This window comes from Phoxinus phoxinus (genome assembly GCF_949152265.1).
Source record: "Phoxinus phoxinus genome assembly, chromosome: 10".
Classification (NCBI taxonomy): Eukaryota; Metazoa; Chordata; class Actinopteri; order Cypriniformes; family Leuciscidae; genus Phoxinus; species Phoxinus phoxinus.
In genome coordinates, this window is record NC_136885.1 from 34,479,072 (window position 1) to 34,500,959 (window position 21,888).

The 21,888-nt window shown below is 34.6% G+C and overlaps 1 protein-coding gene across 3 annotated transcripts; it reads right to left on the reverse strand.

The window, feature by feature from the left end:
* Positions 1-3,666: 3,666 nt before the first annotated feature.
* Positions 3,667-21,223, reverse strand: usf2l (upstream transcription factor 2, c-fos interacting-like). 3 transcript variants are annotated; one of them, XM_079625802.1, is made up of 11 exons: positions 21,047-21,169; positions 20,729-20,787; positions 20,302-20,390; positions 18,815-18,904; positions 17,107-17,236; positions 15,825-15,912; positions 12,648-12,686; positions 7,042-7,100; positions 6,709-6,803; positions 6,485-6,613; positions 3,667-4,481 (listed from the first exon to the last, which is right to left on the reverse strand). In XM_079625802.1, exons 1-11 carry the CDS (start codon positions 21,082-21,084, stop codon positions 4,404-4,406), a joined length of 894 nt encoding a protein of 297 aa, XP_079481928.1. In that variant the 5' UTR covers positions 21,085-21,169; the 3' UTR covers positions 3,667-4,403. The 3 variants fall into 3 exon arrangements, with proteins under 3 accessions (XP_079481928.1, XP_079481930.1, XP_079481929.1); XM_079625803.1 differs by having other exon boundaries at positions 4,268-4,481; positions 20,302-20,381; positions 21,047-21,125; XM_079625804.1 differs by lacking the exon at positions 12,648-12,686 and having other exon boundaries at positions 21,047-21,223.
* Between the last annotated feature and the right edge of the window lie 665 nt (positions 21,224-21,888).

A 21,888-nucleotide genomic window follows, 5' to 3' on the forward strand; every position in this document is an offset into this window, starting at 1 on the left:
ACAAACGCTGCCGTCTAATATTACCTGCAGTGATCATACTGTGGAAAGAAGAGTTATTTTTAGTTATGTTATTTTTCTTTGTCTCATTCGCTGTAAAGTGCCTCTAATGCTAATGCTAATGCTCTAATTTCAAATGCTATCTGTCATGTAAAACAGCGGATTATGAATGCAAGTGTTAAAGATCAAAGTGCACGACTAATAAAGGTATTCTCCTAAGAGACGTTTCAGACACTGTGAGGGAAGAGCTGATGCTGCGATGATCATTGTGAGGAAATTCAAGTGTTTTTTGACCTTGGATGCATGTACATCTAGTGTAGGAGACTTTAAAATAGCAGAATAAGTGCACTTACATTTGTTCTCGATTGTTTACACACAAATACTGGTACTTGAGACACAATGACCACAACATGTAACTCATGCACCAACCCCCTGAACCAGTTCTGCTAAACTACAAGCACAAATCCTGCTATACACTCAGATTGCAGTCTCTAAAACACACTTTTTTTTAAAACACTACACACAATTCTCTGCATTTGGCACAATTTTCATGCAGAAAATCTCTTGCTTTCACAACACACTGCCATTCAAACATGCACACTGACTCATCACATGATCAAACACCGTCACACAGTTTTACAATCAGCAATCAGAGCTTTAGCATAAAAGACAGAAACAGAATCGGATAGACGTGCAGATCATGTCTATATTGGGTCCGTCGGTCCATGACCAATTCTGGACATCTATTCAACGTCCAAACTAGGTCCACAATTTGGACGTCCAACCATGACCCAACTTGGACGTCATATTGACATTCAAAATTTGACCTTTGAAATGGGTCATTTTTTGGACGTCATTTGGACGTCTGTGACAGGTATTTTACATGATTAATATATCATATTTTTTATTTACAAATATCAACATTGTTGTTATCAACATGATTAATACATATGAATACAGATTATTAATAATTATTTAAGATTGTTAACTCCATTTGATTGTCTCAGCACCAGCTGATAACTGGAGACGCAGTTTAATATAGTTTTCCTGTAGCTCAACAGTAGAGCATTGGTGCTTGCAACGCATGATCATGGGTTCGATTCCCGGGGAAAGCAAGAACTGATAGGAATATAAATGTGTAATGCAACGTAAGTCACTTTGGATAAAAAGCATCTGCCAAATGCATAAATGTAAATACAATGGTACAGAACATGTCCTCCACCCTTTTGAATCACGGGACTACAGTTATAGAAGTTGTATAAAAACAACGTTAAATTTGATGTTGAAAAGACGTCCACAAACGACCACATTTGGACTATAAATAACCCTTACACGGAGGTCCCACGGATGTCAACATTAGACGTGCGGCAGATGTCGAAAAAAGACGTCGTCTGGCGTTACAAAACAACCCCTTCAGTGACCGAAACTGGACGTCCAAAAATGTCATAGAAAAAACGTCACTCTGACTGACGCCACATGAAGTGGGAAGAGAGGATGCAGCATTTTTTTTTTTTTTTTTTACAGTAACTGTATACAGTAAATTCTTCTGTTGTTTTGTATGTAGAACCACTGTATGTGCAACTTTGTGTTGGTTGGGATGTACACTGTGTCCATTGCTTTTGTGGGAAAAATTTAATATATTTGTTACCGTATATTTGTGTGTTCTGAGAATAAAAACAATATTCTCAAATATTTTACAACACACTTATGAATGTACTGTCTGTAGTAAGCGTAACACTATACCAAAAAAGTGTTTTCCATACATCAGTGTTTTACATCGAGCACATCAGTGTTCAACTGGTTCTTGTAAATGTCTATTCATATGATGGCTTGTGTGTGTCATTTGAAAACAAAATACCATTTTGAAAAGAAATAACATTGTTTTGAATGTAAAGTTTCATTTTGCAGGAGAATTGAGGGGTTTCGCCCACTTTGTGTGTGTGTGTGTGTGTGTGTGTGTGTGTGTGTGTGTGTGTGTGTGTGTGTGTGTGTGTGTGTGTGTGTGTGTGTGTGTGTGTGTGTGTGTGTGTGTGTTTTTATTTGTGTGTAGAGTTCTGAGAATATGAGGCATGCTTTCAGAAAATGTGTGTAAACAATCGAGAAAAACTGTAAAAAAAAATAAAAAAAACACACATGCATGTATATATTTAAGAAAAATGTGTTATTTATATATAAAATAGTTCTATTTATATATAATATAAATCATATTAAAAAAAGAAATATGCAGTATATAAATGCAAATATTTCTCAAATATATACATGCATGTGTGTGTATTATATACAAAATAATTATACACACTACACACACATATATTACTTTGGTACTTTACTCACCCTTGTCGTTCCTAACCCGTATGTTGTGATTTCTTTAATGAAACACTGAATCTTCATGACCACAATAGTCTCTCAAGCTCCAAAAAGGACAAAAACCATAAAAACACTTAAAAAAAATATTTATCATATTCTAAATTGTACAGCATATTTACAGGAAGACTAGAGCAAAGTCTTTACTCACTAAAAATGCTAAAAATGTCGCTTTTTAAAATCAAATAAGAAACCTTTAAATGCATCACGTCAGTTTTCATGGATTTGCACGTACGGTTAAAGGGTGAATAATGGAAAAATAACAGAAAATGAGCTTAAAGGATAATTCCGGTATTTAACACCTTGAGTCTATATTGTAGTTTGTTTTGGATGAACAAGAGTGGTGGACAACATTTTTTTGACAATGGTTCCTCTTTCGAGCTTTTGACTATAAAAGAATTGGCCATGGACCCATTTAACATTGGAGTCAATGGGCATGTCCGAAAATGTCATTAAAACAGCCAATAATGTTCGTTTACAAAACTGTTAAACTCACCGAGTGGTTAGTGGTGTTCGTTGATGATTATAAACAATATATCGTCGCAATATATGATTCCAATCCGTTTATTTTGCTATAGTGGAACTATTTTTTCAGACACTTCACAACCGTGTAACTTCCGCTCAATATTTGAATCTGAAGCGTTAGCACACTCCCGACCACTTGATGGCGATAACCGATGTTTATGTCTCGCGGGACACTCACGGTCACAGTCGAGTTCAACTTCATATTGCACTGGTCAGTGGTCACGTCTTTCAATATTTTCAAGGTTTTGTTTGTTTATTTCGCTTACTCTCCCGGGGCACAGTTGCTCTGCTCGCTAGCCTTATGAGAAACGGAAGTGAGCAAAAAGACTACATCGACCAAATGTAAACAGCCCCCTTTCCGTTTCCGTTTGCGCATTTATATTAACGAGCACTCAGTCCTTCAACAGAATTCAATGGGATTTTACAAAATGACGAATAAAACACGACAGAAAATGTATTTCGCAACACTTTTTGTTTCTGGAACATCAACTAACATCACTAATCACTCGGTGAGTTTAACAGTTTTGTAAACGAACATTATTGGCTGTTTTAATGACATTTTCGGACATGCACATTGACTCCAATGTTAAATGGGTCCATGGCCAATTCTATTATAGTCAAAAACTCGAGAGAGGAACCATTGTCAAAAAAATGTTGTCCACCACTCTTGTTCATCCAAAACAAACTACAATATAGACTCAAGGTGTTAAATACCGGAATTATCCTTTAAGTGTAGTTTATATAAATATGACACAAGAAATTCAGTAAACGAAGTTATTTGTGGCAGTCCATCATGTTAATCTGGTCTTTTTACATAATAAAACTCAGTCCTGAGATGTCCAGCATTTAAGCAAACTTAATAGCTTTCTGGATATTTTCTCATTTGCTTCTTAGATTAGTTGATGCTTTCCGAACTGTCTTCCACAGGCGATCCGAGATAAGGAGCTAATAATCCCAGACGGAGCTCATTTTCCTGCTTTTCTCAGAGGGACTCGTATACGTGCAGGTGCTTTTGTTTCCGATTTTAACACTAAATTTGACTGGAACCGCTAATGACATTTCTTCACGGCTTCATTCATCCCATAACGACCTTCCCGAGCTCCACAAAGAGGAAGACTTTTCTCCGGGAGAGCTTTAAATTAGACGAGGCACTGAACAAACAACTAATACTTCAAGAAAAAGCATGAAGACACAAATTGAAAGCAACAAAGCTGGAAAATTATAGCAAAAGATGTCTCTCATAATGCAGAGAAAACTAAAAAAGCTGTACTTCACTGTTTAGTCTGTTAGTCAGGATGAATAAATGGATGTTTTCAGGATCATAGGTGTCGGCGCTATTGAAAACTTCTTGACCTCTGACCTCAACTGTAGCAAGCCTGGCTTCACTGGCATACAGCGCTGAGAGAGGTTCTTGACTCTTGAGCACAAGTCAACATGTTTCATTCGGCCCACTTCTGTCCATGTCACTCTCTGAAGGCCTGTTGTCGTCTGGATCCGTTTCCCAGAATGCCTGAAGCTCATTGTGTGAACATGCCGATGCCGTGATGGTCCAGCTGTGCTCGGAGGAGGCCGTTCTCGCTCTTGAGCTCCTCTATCTGAAAACAACAACATAGAGGTCGAGTGTTAAATCTGAAGATGAAGAGGCAAATGTTTTGTGTAATTCTGACGTTCACGTTGATGGATTTGGCAGGCATTTTTATTCAAAGCGACTTGCACTGTATTGAAGCTGTGCTTTTGTTTTTCCATTCATGCATTCCCTGAAACCCGTGACCTTGGCGTTTGCTAGTGCCGTGATCTACTGTCTGAGCTACAGGAAGGCAGAATACAATACAATACAATACAATACAATACAATACAATAGAAGAAGAATTAATTGTAAATAAAATAGAATAGAATAAAAGAAAAGAAAAAATAATAGAATAGAATAAAATAGAATAAAAATAAAATGTAAATAAAATAGAATAGAATAGAATAAAATAATAGAAAAGAAAAGAGAATAGAATAAAATAGAATAGAATAAAAATAAAATAAAGGAAATAAAATAGAATAGAATAAAGGAAAAGATCAATAAAATAAAATGAATAAAATGAATAAAATGAATAAAATGAATAAAATGAATAAAATGAATAAAATAGAAAATAGAATAGAATAAACAAAATAAAATAGAATAGGATAAAAGCACAGAACAGAAAATTAAAGAAAAAAATAAAATAAAAGACAATAAATCAAATATTTTAAAATAGAATAGATGAAAATAGAACAGAAGAAAAGAAAATATAAAAGACAAGAAAAGAGAATAGAATAAAAGAGATAAAAAATAAAAAATAGAATAGAATAAAGGAAAAGATAATATAATACAGTAAAATAGAATAAAATAAAAGATCAAATAAAATAAAATAGAATATAGAATAGAATAAAATAAAATAATAGAAAAGAGAATAGAATAAAATAGAATAAAAATAAAATGTAAATGTAAATAAAATAGAATAGAATAAAATAATAGAAAAGAAAAGAGAATAGAATAGAATAAAATAATTAAAATAGAAGAGAATAAAGGAATAAAGGAATAAATAAATAAATAAATAAATAAATAAATAAATAAATAAATAAATAAATAAATAAATAAATAAATAAATAAATAAATAAATAAATAAAATAAATAAAATAAAATAAAATAAAATAATTAATTAAATAGAAAATAGAATAGAATAAACCAAATAAAATAGAAAATAGAATAGAATAAACCAAATAAAATAGAATAGCATAAAAGCACAGAACAGAAAATTCAAGAAAAAAAGAAAAGAAAAGACAATAAATAAAATATTTTAAAATAGAATAGAAGAAAATAGAACAGAAAAAATAAAATATAAAAGACAAGAAAAGAGAATAGAAGAAAATATAGATAAAAAATAAAAAATAGAATAAAGGAAAAGATAATATAATAATAAAGTAAAATAGAATAAAATAAAAGATGAAATAAAATAGAATAAAGGAAAAGATAAAAAAAATAGAAAATAGAATAGAATAAACCAAATAAAATAGAATAGCATAAAAGCACAGAACAAAAAAATAAAATAAAAAAATAAAAGAAAAGACAATAAATAAAATATTTAAAAATAGAATAGAATAAAGGAAACGTAATATAATAATAATACAGTAAAATAGAATAAAATAAAAGATAAAATGAAGAAAATAAAAGATCAAATAGAATAGAATAGAATAAATAAAATAGAATAGAATAAAGTACAAAAAAGAAAAGAAAAGAAAAGAAAAGAAAAGAAGAAAATAACAATAGAATAAAACAAAGATATTCCATCTCTGTTTAATGGACAGATGTGTTTAGCACCCTCTGCTGGCTCTGTTCAGCATGTTCAGCCCAGTAATGGGTTAATGTATGTGATTGGCTAATTAGTGAGCTAGGCCTATGTGTCTTTCCAATGAGGGAGAGACTTGAGAATGAAACAGTGAGTGTGTGATTCCGGTATACCCTACGTTACGGGGACAAAATGTGCCAACAAAGATTGCAATATCCAAAAAAACAGCTTCTGGGTATCCACTATAGAACAGGTAACGTGATTGCGTGATGTTAAAGGTGTACCTGGTGTCTGAGCAGCTCATGGTCCACCTGTGCTCGCTCTGCTCTTCTCAAACTCTCCTGAAGCCTCAGCTTGTGTTGCTTCAGCTCGCCGATGTAATCACACGCCTTCGACAGGATCCCACCTTTACTCTGAGGAACAAATAACACACGTGAGACACAGTTTCAAGGCATCTATTGTACACCACAGGTCAGTAATAAGGTCAGATTTGCATCATGCAACTCACCGCTGCAGTCTTGGCACCGTCTGCACCACAGTCCGGGATCATTCTCGAGAGCGTCACAATCCAGCTGTTGATCTTGTCTCGCCGTCGCCTTTCAACTGCAAATCCACAACAAGAAGGAGATCAGAGGCAAAATCTAGGCCATATTGTCTACAATTGCGATACGTGTTCAGTCTATCGGCCCTCTACTGACATCTAGTGTAGATCTACTGTACAGCCGTGCCTGAGGAGATCCGGCTTCAGGATCTTCGGGATGGGAACAGTGTTAGTTACCGAGAGTCTGTTGCTTTGACTGACAGAGTAAAGACTGATATTACATGAAGAGACTTCACTGACCTTCATTATGTTGTGCTCTTCTCCTCTCGTCTCTAGGGGTGCGCGGACTGTCCATCGTCCTGCAGTAATAATGGGGGGGGGGGGGGGTCAATGCAATGCATTATATATGCACATATTTCTTCACTTTAGAATCTCAATGAAAGCGTTTTAAAATGCTTAACATCTGCAAACTTATCTTAAAGACAATTACAAAACTAAAAAACTAAACCTATAATGTATATATATATATTAGGGCTGTAAACCCAAAATAAAAGTTTGTGTTTACATAATATATGTGTGTGTGTTGTGTATAATTATTTTGTATATAATACACACACTTGCATGTATATATTTGAGAAATATTTGCATTTATATACTGCATATATTTTTTTAAATATGATTTATATTATATATAAATATAACTATTTTATATATAAATAAAAATAAAAAATGTAAATATATACATGCATGTGTGTGTATTTATATATACAAAATAATTATACACAATACACACACATATATTATGTAAACACAAACTTTTATTTTGGAATTTGTGTTTCAGTGATTAAACCACATGTTCTCATTACATATTACAATAATCTTGTGTTTGAAACAATGATTATGTGGACTGAGATGTGTAACTAATGAAAGTATGGGATCAGGTTTTGAAAGTGTGTCAAATAACATGTTTTTTGTTGAGATGTGTATTTATGTTTTTTTTATTTTTTTTATTAAATTAACTCAAATTGACATTAATTTATAACAAAAACAGAAATACACATCTCAACAAAAACATGTTATTTGACAGTAACAGAAAGAAAGACTTGCTGTGTGTGTGTGTGTGTGTGTGTGTGTGTGTGTGTGTGTGTGTGTGTGTGTGTGTGTGTGTGTGTGTGTGTGTGTGTGTGTGTGTGTGTGTATTCTCATATTATCACAGTTTATTCGCTCTAGTTTAAAAAATGGCAACATATGAGAAGAACTCAGAGTTATATCAAAAGTTGATATTTGACTGGTTTTGTCCGTCCTTCTGTTAGACAGTCTCACACATGAATTATGTTGAATATCTGTCAGCTGTTAAATTTAACTACACAATTAGATAATACCAGTTTAGCTCAACAAGTCACCAAGCAATGCTTCATTGTGTTCAGTGTGTGTGTAAAAAGAGCATTAGCAATTAAAGAAAAAACACATGATCAGATCAAAGTGTCTGAATCATTTTTGGTCCCAAATTTGTATACATTGTACTGGTAGTCACTGTATGAAGAATGTTTGGGTATAATATGTCACCGTTTACTTTATTTTGCTCTCCTCACTTACATAAATGAACTATAGTGTCCTGCACACACTAGTAAAACAATATCAAAAAATATAACTGGTGTCTGAATCATTTTTGGTTTGACTGCATGTATTCACAATAAACCCACCATCATGCACCCTACACTCATTATATTGATTTTGGCAAAAATATCGTGGTCACTAGTGAGTATATCCCGGGCCGGTGTGGTGAAGTGTTGAGCATAGATATACATATAAGGCTAGATGTCTTACAGCGGAGTCTCGAACGGCATCACCGGCGGCCATCTTGTCACAGTCAAGCTTTCTGGCGGGCTCTGTGGTTCCTGATGTAAGGTGAGTGATCGGCACGAACACAAATACTCTTATCTCACTGAAATCTTGACGGATTTACTAACGGTTTGGTTTCTTACAAACGTTATTAACGTGGCTATAATTCTGGATGCTTGACATGTTGAAATATATAATATTATAATTATTCATAAGTATGCAGTGTCATAACTACATCTCTGATGTTTATAACAAACCAACCCGTTTGAAAATCGGTAGAAAATTGAGCAAGTTATGGTTATTTAAAAAAGTATATGCACCATTAAAACACAATGTTACGAGTGAGCGAGCTGACTGTGACAAGATGGCCGCCAGGTGTGGACGTCGACCTCCATCTAGCCTTTATTATGTATATCTATGGTGTTTAGTCCCAGCTTAGGACCCCAGTAATATGTCTGATCTAAAGCTGTTCTCGCCGTTATTGTAATAAATCAAACTTAATGTAATAATATTTTATTTTCATCCTAATTATTTATATAGGCCTAGTTAAAGTGAAAGAAATTGCATTTTAGGTATGTTTTACGACTTTGTTAATTGTCATTAAGCTATAAGGCATGATATAATTATATATTTTTTAAATGTCATGTCAAAATTAATTCTTAAACAGAATTATGCCTGTATCATATTTACTATCGAAGTTTTTTATCGAAAAAAATATCGTAGATGGTGAAAAAAACTTTCTCTAATAATTTCGGATAGCTTTATGCTAAGCTATAACTAAAATAAAAAAACACAAAAAAAAACCACTTAGAACGAGAAATGTTTAATTTCACAATCTATAGCTTCGGTTATATACTAGTATATGAAACATATAAGTTCAAATATATTAATGGTCGTTATAACGTAGTTCAAACGACTTGTATAATAAAGTGATATCTGATTTGTAACCAGGCACTAAAGCGATTACCCATAAAACGTGCTTTGAACCAATCGGATTGCTTGGGTCCTAAGCTGGGACTCTTCACCACAGCGGACGAGTTAAAGGAGGCGGGGCCTGTTCTCCTAAACCCCTAAAGCACAGTTTCATCCCCCTAAAGACGACCCTGACAAGCTTAGTCTCAGCTTTGTAAGGTTACAGCTAGTATTAGTGTGGATTGGCAGATCCCTCCGTAAGGTTTCTCTGCCCTTCGTGTGTGTGTGTGTGATCTCGAGGGAGTCTCGGCATCGGCTGTGTTCATTACGTTATAAATTGCAGTGCTGAAACAGCTGCCGAAGCCCGACTCTAGCCTAATGACACAACTGTTCTCCGAGTGTAATCTTCCCTCAGGTATACGCTTTAATGAAGTCACGACTTCGCAGCATCTCACAAAACGCCATGGAGGAAGCGATGACGCTTTCGAATGAAACCAAACAAAAAGTGAAGATGCTCTTATTCACTCTTCAGGAAGTCTCTTTATATCTAGCAGTATATACAGAGGAAGTGACCTCAGTATGGCCGTGTGTCCACCAAAGCGTTTTTTTCTCGCGGCTGGCGTGTTTTTGTCAATTGTTTTCAAGACTTTTTCACGGTGAAGCGCTGAGCGTTCGGCGTTTTTTACAGGTCGCCGAGAAGTGAAGAATGTTCAACTTTGGTTAAAACGCAGCGCTCGTCACTGTCACTTTTTACCCAACCGTCCAATCACAGTGGAGGAGGGGCGGGACTAATACCACACCGACCAACGGATATTCTGTATCATAGCAACGAAGTGTCTCAACTGAAAAAGAAGAAAAACGCTGCGCTGCCAAAACGCTCTCAAGCGCACACAGCTCTGCATTTTCAGCTGGCTAAAAACGCTTTGGTGGACACACGGCCTATGCGAATGTATGTTAAACTAAAGAAACATGACACTGGTCAACTTAAAGGTGAAGTGTGTAAATTATGCACCACCAGTGGCACCAAATGGAATTGACCATTCGCGGGGAGTTTGATTGACATGCGATCTGACCAATCATAATCCGCTTTCCGCGGAATCCACCATTTCTGTCCGACAAAGCAGTCAGGAGAGTTAGATTAACGTTGGAGGATTTGAACCTGAAAAACTGGGGGGGACTGACTCATTTGCATGGTTAAATCATGTTTATTTGATGCTATAAATGAACTAGAAGGAAGAGATGATCGGTTCACAAGCAGCTTTAACTGAGGCGACACAGCGATCTGTCAGACACATTAAAGAGATAGTTCGGCCAAAAATTATATTAAACCCATGATTGACTCACCCTCAAGCCGTTCGAGATGCATATGTCAATCATTTTTCAGACGAACACATTTTCAGTTATTTTAGAAAATGCCTTGGATCTTTCAGTGGTTATAATGTCAAGTTATGGGGTCCACCTCCTTCAAGTCCCAAAAATGTGCATGCATCCTTCACAAAAGTAATCCATCCGGCTCCAGGGGGATAAACTAAGGCCTTCTGAGGGTAATCCGTTTCTTATTTTTAGCAAAAATATACATTTGATACAACTTTATAAATGAAAATAACTGGCTTCCAGCAACGAATATCCTAATGATTTTTGGCATAGAAGAAAAATCAATAATTTTGACCCATCCAATGTATAGTTGGCTATTGCCACAGATATACCCGTGCGACTCATGACTGGTTTTGTGATCCAGGGTCACATTTGTAGTGGTGTCAAAACCATAGTTGACGTTACCGAGTGCACTCATTCAATCCCACAATGCACTGCAAACGATGTACGCTCAACGGCTATAGAGAATACTCATAATGTATACACCTGTGGCAATAGGTCTGATTGAAACCCCTGAATTCAATAATCAAGAGGTGTGTCATAATACTTTTGTCCATATAGTGCATTTTACTCAACAAAGTCAATTTATACTCACATTAGGTGTTAATTTTGTGGCATAGAAATTACACTCTATACCTTTAAGAGACAGGTTCGGGTTTATTGTGGCTTAAAGGGGTCATATAATGCCATTTTAGTACAAGCTAATATGATTATTTAGGGTCTAAATTAAAAGTTTGTAATATACTTTAATTAAAATTTCTCATTAGTATTGTAAGAAAACACTAATTTTACCTGGTCAAAAACAGCTCTGTTTTCAGCACGCCATTTTAGTGCATATGTCTTTAAATGATAATGAGCTGTGCTAGCCCCGCCCCTCTGTTCTGTGGTGCGTTTTTTACACAACACACGTGGAGTGTTGCCTTGACAACAGTTGGGGCTATATTTTGAAGAATGGCAGCGGGAGTCTCTGAGGATAACATAATAACTATAACGCATTGTTCAGTATAAACGTGGAATTATTAATTATATTGAGAACGTCGTAAAAACATGCCGTAATGTAACGTTACCCTGAGTGTAAACATTAAGTTAGCCGCATTCATCGTGAAGCGTGCTAGCGATTTGCAAAGATTAATATGAGGATTAATATAAAGGTTAATAAAACGTTACACTCACTTCTTCTGGAGGTTCAGCAGGAACACAAATAGTTGGTACAGATCCTTTTTTCAGGAGCAGCTTCTTAGCAAAACCAGCTTTATATTGACCCTGATTTGTAAAACAGTCTGGTGAAAAATGATTTGCGCAAACAAAAAAACATTATATTCCCCTCTAAAGCAAAACTCAGCCACTGCGTCTTCAGCGGGTCTGATCTAGGAACATTAAAATGACTGCTGTGTTCCTTATTGCACCCGAGAGCAGAGCACCACAGTCGCTGAGACGCCGTTCTGCTCATAGACAGTGCTCCAGCGTATATCAACAATGACACGCAGACTATGATTGACAGCTCGCTCACGAGCGAGGGCGGGTCTGTGTTGAAACGCTGCTGTCATTCAACAATCGTAGGAGGGGCGTCGATTTTGTGACGTCACAAAATCGAACAGCTCAATTTGAGACAGGGTAAAACATAGAAGGAGATTTTAAAAAAAAAACACTGGATGGATTTTTATCATTTTATGATGGTTGTGTACAGGCACTGCTAACACACATTTCAGTGCAATCAACTTGTAAAAGTGCATGTACCATTATATGACCCCTTTAAGGGGATGTAAGGGGATTCTCACCAGTTAAAACCTTCATGCTGTTGTGTGTTGAGTTCATCTCTGCAGAAAAGGGGCAAATCAGACATTTCAAAAAACACTTTGATTGTGTATAATTTCAGCTTAAAGGTAGTTACAGAACTAGTAGTTTCTGCATTACAGAAACAGCTTGATTGGATCGTTACCATCTTTTGCTGATTGATATTCGCATAAACAGACAAATATTACAAGAAATATACTGGAATGGCATACAACCTACAATATTTATACTGTGCATATAATAGGAAAATTGTTGGAAGATCTAAATAACATCCTACATTTGCTTAAATCTGGGATGTGCAACAGTGCAAAACATAATTTTTGACTATATTTGACCACACTTCACATACATGAGACATTTTGCACAAAATTTGATGATGAAAATTAATAAAAATGGGGGGGAAAGCACACAGCTAAAACTAATTTATTAGTAAATTTAAGGGATGGGCAACGATTAATCGCAATTAATTGTATCCAAAATCAAAGTTTGTGTTTACATAATATATATATATATACTGTGTATAATTATTTTGTATATATAAATACACACACACATGCATATATATATTTAGAAATATTTGCATGTACTGTTTATGTATATAATTTATATTATATATAAATATTTTATATATACATAAATAATAAATCTTAAATATATATACAAGCATGTATAATTATTTTGTATATATAAATACACACACATGCATGTATATATTTAAGAAATATTTGGATGTACTGTTTATATATTTATATATATCATTTATATTATATATAAATATTTTATATATACATAAATAATAAATCTTAAATATATACATGCATGTGTGTGTATTTATATATACACAATAATTATACACAGTACACACACATACATTATGTAAACACAAACTTTTATTTTGGATGCGATTAATCGCGATTAATTATTGCCCATCCCTATAAAATAATACACACAAAAAAAATAAACTGTATCTGTGTGATCAGCATTTCATTCTGCATGCAACCCACATTCTCAAACTACAGTGGCTTTTATCCCAAGAAATAATAACCCGAGGGATTTATAATTCTAATGGAAGAAAGAAAGATTAGGACTCTTGTGGAATTCATTACGCAGCAGATTTCGCATGAGCTGCAAAAGCTGTGCGTGTCCAAAAGAAGGAAATAAACAAACAAGAATGACTAAAACAAACGCGTGACTCTTCAGCAGGATATTTCTACTGAGCCTATTTTGGAGGATGAGAATGTCGCAACCGTTTTCACAACACTTCTGCTTCCTTCTGCAGAGTAAAAACAGCAGCTTCAGAAGGAAGCACAACAAACCACAATCTCCCATGAATTATGACTGAATCTGAGCACATGATCCTGTCAAAAACCAGAATCGTGACAAACAGCCCTGTTTTCATATGGAGCGGGATCCCAAGGTTAAATGGAGAGCAAGGCACATGCAAAACTGCAAAACAGAGCCTGCAGACAATCACTCCCTGGATAAACCCATCCCAAATTCAAAAGACAGACCCCTGACGTGGTATTATTTGACCTGTAAAGGTGCGTTCACACTACAAGTGACTTTGTCGCTGCAGGTCGCTGGCGGTTAGGACGCTAGTGGGCGTAACCGCTACTGGTTGCCTAGTAATATTTGTGAGTGACATTCACGGATGTTACTCCAAGTTGTAGACAACGCATCCGTTTTTATGCTGCTGCTACAAACAAATATTTTGGAAGGAAAAGTCTAGACTAAATATAAATGGAATCGGTACATATAATGCATAATATTAAAGATGAACGAGAAACAGCGAGTGCTCTTTGCCATCACGGCTATTTAACTGCAGCAAACGGGTAAATACCGGTCTATCTGGGCTCACGAAACCATTCAGGCTCGGAGTCAGCACGGCGAATACCACTGTATGCACACGGAGATATTTCATAAATTATATGACAGTTTCTGACTGCTAAAATGAGCTTCTCGTTCAACTTGCCTCGGTCAGACTCGGCACTGAAGAGAGACGGATCACGCGCTCCACTGACTTCACTCCTATTGGTTGTCGCTCCCAAAAGTCGCTCTTCATTTGCATAAAGTTAAACAGATCTCAACTTTTTTGCGTCGCCAGACACGGCCCATCCGGTCGCTGTCGCGCGTGTTGCCGGAAATCGCCCACTCCCCATTGAAATGAATGGTATCGTGTCGCTTTGTCGCTTGTAGTGTGAACGCACCTTTAGTGTGCCTCATTCAATACTAATGAATGTTACGGGTTACGCTTTAATGGACAACACCTGTGGCTTGCTGTCAGTAGGCTGTAAATGCACGATTTTTGTAGACTGAAGGACGATCTTCTGTGGTAAAGTAACACTAAGATACAGATATCTTAAAAATAGGCTTAAAAACTAGGGCTGGGTAACGATTAATCGCGATTAATCGCATCCAAAATAAAGATTTGTGTTTACATAATATGTGTGTACTGTGTATAATTATTTTGCACCGGTATATATAAATACACATACATGCATGTATATATTTAAGTAAAATGTATTTATATATAAAATATGTATATATTATAAATTATGTATTAACTAGGGCTGTCAAAAGATTAATCGTGATTATTCACATCCAAAATAAAAGTTTGTGTTTACATAATATATGTGTGTATACTGTGTAGAATTATTATGTATAAATACACACACATTCATGTATATATTTAAGGAATAATTGCATTTATATACTGTATATACATTTATATAATTTATATTATATATAAATATTTTATATATAAATATAACCAATTTTTCTTAAATATATACATTATTGTGTGTGTTTTTATATATATATAAATAATTATACACAGTACACACACATATATTATGTAAACACAAACTTTTATTTTGGATACGATTAATCGCGATTAATCTTTTGACAGCCCTAGTATTAACATTTATACAGTATATACGTAGATGCACATTTCATACACAATGGTAATTCAAACAAAGTGCATAGAATAAATTAAAATAATAAAGATATACATGAATATGTGTGTATTTATATACAAAGTAATTATACACAGTACACACACATATATTACGTAAACACAAACTTTTATTTTGGATGCGATTAATCATTGCCCAGCCCTATTAAAAACATAACCCCAGTTTTGTGCCGTTTTTGGTACTTACACAGTGTGTGTATGTGTGCGTGGAGCTATAGTCCGCTGAGAGGCCGAACGCAGAGCATCTGAAGGAGTCATCATCACGTACAGCTGACCTAAACCAGAGAGACGACAGATGTTGATCACATTTACTGCCACTGACTGAACTCGTGTTTATTCTGATAAGAGATTTATTGTATGATTATGCAGAGTCTGTAGTTCACAACCAAAGGGGTGAACAGAATCACTACAATATTATTTATATACTGTACATATATACATAAATAATTTTATTATAAAATTATATATATATATATGTAAGGATTAATTGACGGCAGGCCGTTGAATTATTAGAAAAATAATGCACACCCGAGGTGGTAACATTTACATTTACATTTATTCATTTAGCAGACGCTTTTATCCAAAGCGACTTACAGATGAGAACAATAGAAGCAATTAAACTAGCAGTAGGACAACCGTATGTAAGTGCTATGACCCTTCGCAGTTCAATCTAACGTAGGTTTTTTTTTTTTTTGATAGAATAGAGGAGAAAGTGTTAGTATTACTCGATCAAGTGCTGCCGAAAAAGATACGTCTAATGCGGTCACGACGCGAAGCGTAGCGGAGTGAAGCGAAGCTCCGAATGCAACGTTACATGATGAGAGTAAAGATGGAAATCTCCTAAAGCTTGTTTCCACATAAATTATAAGTGTCTAAGTTATCATGCTTTTCATTGGAATTACAAGTTAATGACATTCACATATGGAGTTGCATTCAGAGATCGACTACTTGTTTTGACTGACAAAATTTCAGCCACCGGAAACACTAACTGATAAAGTGAGTCGTACAAAACCTTTCTTTTTAGTAAACTGTGTGTTCACAAACAGTGTAGTCAATGCTGGAGTTCATGTGTAGAGCCGCTGGTGACACTTCCAGCACAGTCTCATGTTGTGTCGAGCCGCCAGTGTTTTTAAAATAGCGATTTTGATGCTATCATAGAAGTGCCCCATGCACTCCCATTCAAACGGCATTTTGAGCTAAAACGAAAATACGGTCAATCTTAAAAGTGGCGTTTCCATTCTAATTATGATTTTACACGAAAGTGTACTCGGGTAGATTAACAAAAAGAGCCTAGGTTAAATTTTGGCGACAGTTACACTTTAATAGATAGGACCATTCCTCCACTTTCCATGTTTTATTTTCGAGAACTGCAATAAACTGAAATGACTGATCAGCTGCTCGATCTATTGAAGCGTGTGTGTTGTGATTCTGTGCGTGTGTGAGACGTCAGATCTCAAACTTGTCCGTACCTGTGGTTTGTGTGAATGTGTTTTCGGCTGCTGTTCCCTCGCTCACCGATGATGCTGGGAAATACACACATCGTGCGTCACCTTCCCCAGCAGGACTGCCTCCATTACTGAAAGAGTCTTCAATTACTGTCTGGGAGAAAACAACGCATGAACTTGAACATCTGGCTATTTGGTTATAGCTGAGTTTGTGTAAGATTCATCTTCTGCTCTGACATGCTGTCACGATGCTCTGCTGTGTTGAATAAGACTCATGTTGAGCCATAATGAAGTACAAATGTGTTAATACTACTACTATTATTATTGTTATTATTATTATTAGTAGTAGTAGTTTGAATACTACTTTTACTACAACTCTATTACTAGTACAATGACTGTCTCAAATTGCCTCTATCTATATCACTAAAATATCCCATTGCTTAAACTTACCAATGTACCTGCATACATCATATCGGATACAGATGAAACTCGAAAAATTTGAATATTGTGCAAAAGTTCATTTATTTTAGTCATTTAACTTAAAAGGTGAAACTAATATATTATATAGACTCATTACATGCAAAGTGAGATATGTCAAGCCTTTATTTGTTATAATTTTGATGATTATGGCGTACAGCTTATGAAAACACCAAACTCAAAATTAGAATATTATGAAAAGGTTTTCAAAATTATAACAAATAAAGGCTTGAAATATCTCACTGTGCATGTAATGAGTCTATATAATATATTAGTTTCACCTTTTAAGTTAAATTACTTTTGCACGATATTACTTAATTGGTTTGAATTGGACAAACTTAAATTAAACTAATTAGTTCAGTCAAATTAACTTTTATCAGTATTTAGCACTTTCTTTTTCTTTCAAGTTCACAGAACTGATATATTTTAAGTAAACTGGTCACTTAGGTAAGCTGAACTGTTTCATTGTTTTGAGTTTTATGAAATTATTTATTTTAATTTAGACGAACTAAAGTTTAACTGAACCGGCTGGGATGTCTATTTCCCAGCATGCTTTGCCGATGGCACTCGAAAGAAAGAGTAAATGTTAAAATTAAGTGTAATATAATGTGTTTTTTTGTGCCAGACTAATGTTAAGTGGGAGATTTAGTAGTGATTCATGTTTTGTTATGCTAATTTGGAAGAATTTCTGTTAATGTTGGTTTTAGGATAGTTACCATCATGGTGACGAGTGGAGCATGAGCTTAATTTGAGAGCAAATAATACCTTTATATTGTTGCACTCATACAGTAAGTGCTTCTGTATAACATACTATTGCTAATATGTTAGCAAATTAGTATGTTAGCGGATTAGCTTGTTAAAGCTAACTAAGTTTATACCAATTAAATTGTTCACATTGATGAAAGTTTTAAGTTAATTGTATGAATTGGTGTACTCATATGTTTTAATTGTTCTTAACTTGAAATGTTTAAGTACAAAATAAAAATCTGCTAGTTCTGCTTACTTAAACTTTGATTTCCGGAACTTAAAAATTTTGAGGCAATTGATTGCCTTACATGTTTTGAGTTCTGCCAACTTATCCGGGTTTACAGTATATTTAGCCGTTTTCTTTTTTTGTGTTCTGTTTATGTCTTTCTCTCTTCTGTAAGTGTATGTCATTGATCTCTTACCTTGTATAAGCTATTATGTTTTGTTAACTTGCAATAAAAAAATAATAATAAATAAATAAAAACGTGTTGATTTCATACAGGTGTACCTGCAGGGATCCAGTGATATTAACCGGCTCTCCGACTTCACTTCTACTCTCCAGTGTTTGATCGGAGACAGGAATCACCCGGTATGTCACCTGAGGAGGACAGAGACAGAAGCTGATTGGTTACAAGGTAGTGTCTGACGTCAGAAACACCAGCGATTTCAAACCGTGTTTTTGAGACTGTCTTTGGTTCACTGCAGTTTTAAGCAGAAAATACTCAGCAATGCTGTCGACTTATGAATGTACACATGGTTTGTCTTAAAGCAGATTAAAAACACCACATAAACAACATTAAAAGCTGGATTTTCACCACAGGGGGACTTTAAATAATACTTTAGCTGATATAAGGTATCGCAACGCCTCGACATCCAAAACGAGAGACTCTGCTGCTTTTTGACGGCCTAAAATGCAGGGAAAATGTCATGATTAACTATAAAGTGTTCATGGAAAAGTTTCCAGCGTCTCCTGGCTGAATTCTCCATTCATCCATTTAATAATCATCCCTCCAGTCCATGCAGAGAGCTGTGCATGATCTAATTTAAAGGTCTAACACGACACAGTTGTTCACTGAAAGAATACACATTTGTAAATGCCCCTTAACAGCCCCCCCCCAATCATCTGTCATGTGACCCGCCTTCTGACTGACATGTGACACAGGCCCAGTGCCAATCCCAGTGAGAGATTAGAATCACATGACGGCCGGTGCAAATAGGTGAACCTCAAGAAAACGACATTCATAAATAAAATAAAGCTATTCTCAATGGCCATTTATGTACATTTTACCCTAAATTCTCATTATAAAATTATTTACTATTATTTTCAGTGGTTGATCTCATTATATTAGATGCGGGAAAAATACTTTAATACAATGTTTTTTATTCAGTATTTTTTAATATTGTTTAATCAGCATAGATTAAATACTACCATATACAATTTTAATAAAATCCACCCTTTTTGCATTAAAGTAATACAAAAAAAATGTAATCCGTCATTCTCTGAAATATAATTTTGAGGCATTTTGATGTAAAACCAGACCGGTACTTGGCAATGAAAAATAAAATAAGCTATTTTCGTACATTTTTACTCTAAATTCTCATTATTCTCAGTGGTTGTTCTTATTATATAAGAGGGGGAAAGTTTCAGTATTTTATACAGTATTTTTTATATTGTTAATAAGCATTAATTAAATACTACCATAATGTATAACTATAAAATTTTAATACCCCACCCTGTTTTTATTTTTGCATTAAAATTAATGAAAAAATAATTTAACAAATAACTCATCCTTCATTTCTGAAATATATTTTTTCAGGCATTTCGAGGTAAAACCACACAGATACTTGGCCGAGTTTATAAGGTTCCCATTAAGAGAGACAAAAAATGACAAAAAACATGCAAGTATATCAGACAGATATTCAAAGGCTTTGGCATTGACATCGGTTTAAGCTTGAGTCTAATAAAGGATGTATCTCTGATGATGGGACACTCACCTGTCCTCCAGGATTGTCTGTGTGAAGCTGATAGTGAACGTCTCCATCCACACGAGCTAAAGGACGAGGATCCCCGGCGACTGCCAAACCTGCACTCATGAGACATGTGGATTTAATCAAATTCATCGGCATCAAAATCATTTGAGTTTATATTTTATAATTAATAGTACTTATAAGTCATCTAAAAGTCTCGATTAACTTGAAATATAATGCATGTATAATACAGAATATACTAAACAAAGTGTTCAAGATAAATTATAGCACATCATGCATGCTGGAATAATAATGCTAAACTCACCAAAAACCCAGAACTAAAGCAAATCTTGGGAATTAAGTATAACATCAGGAAACAAGAGAACCGTAACAAATAAAGCATGCATCATGGAACAAATGTCATGTGACCAACACAACTTAATAACAGACATACCTTCAGCTATTTGTACAACCTTCTTTTCTTGATTTGTGTGACTGCAGATAAACTTGTTCCTGTGACGCATAAAAGTTTTTTACTTTTTTCACATAGTTTAACTTCTCAGAAGTTGTTGGTCTCTATATATAAAATACAAAACAATTCTGAGGACCAGCAGTACAAGTGTTGAATCTCCAGAGGATGCACAATGCATCAAATTGCATTATTAAAATATATTTTCTTCAGTCATTGTCTTCACACACAGTGCATTCCTGTATGCATGGCCCATCTGTGATACAGTGGCTCTCTGTGAGAATCTGAGCTGTGATGCATTACCTGTGTGAAGAGTGTGTGTTGAGCTGCAGCTGGTCCATCAGTGCTCTGACTCTCTCTCACACACACACACACACACACACACACACAGAGATCATGATCACGGGAACAAACACTCAGTCATGTGAGATTCTGCTTCTTCTTCTGAGGCTTCATGGCAGCAGTACTGCCACCAACTGGAGTGTGGAAATAAGATATTATATTTAAATATATATAAGTGTAAACGTTTAATATATATATAAGCATTAAAAATTAAATATTAAAACATACACAAATATTAATACAATAATATATAAAAATACATAATATTTTTTTGGAAGCTGTAATACTTTTTCAGGATTCATCAATTAAAAAGTACTATCCTTTTTTATCTTTTTAAGACATCTTTGCTTAATAAAAGTATTAGTTTCTTTTAATAAAAAAGTAAGAAAAAAATGACTGACCTCAAACTTAGGAACAGTATCCTAAATAAATTCTGTTTTGTTTTCTTTGTTTTTGCTTGTTATTAATCAAAGAATCCTAAAAAAAGACTATCACAGGTTATTAAAAAAATATTAAGCAGCACAATTGTTTCCAACATTGATAATAAATCATCATATTATACTGATTTCTGAAGTATCATGTGACACTGAAGACTTGGAGTAATGATGCTGAAAATTCAGCTTTGATCACAGGAATAAATTACACTTTACTATATATTTACATATAAAACAGCTATTTTACATTGTAATCATAATTTTTTTAAATTACTATTTTCTCTGTATTTTTGATCAAACAAATGCAGGCTTGATGAGCTGAAGAGACTTTTTTCAAAAACAATAAAAATAGTAATGTTTCTAAATGTT

Bases quoted from the DNA above. Each gene is read 5' to 3' on its own strand.
- usf2l (XM_079625802.1), bottom strand. From the start codon at position 21,084: ATGGACCAGCTGCAGCTCAACACACACTCTTCACACAG. The intron at 20,391-20,728 runs GTATGTCTGTTA...TCATGAGTGCAG, and splicing joins GGTTGTACAAATAGCTGAAG to GTTTGGCAGTCGCCGGGGAT. The intron at 7,101-12,647 runs GTGAGAATCCCC...TTATTACTGCAG, and splicing joins CAGCATGAAGGTTTTAACTG to GACGATGGACAGTCCGCGCA.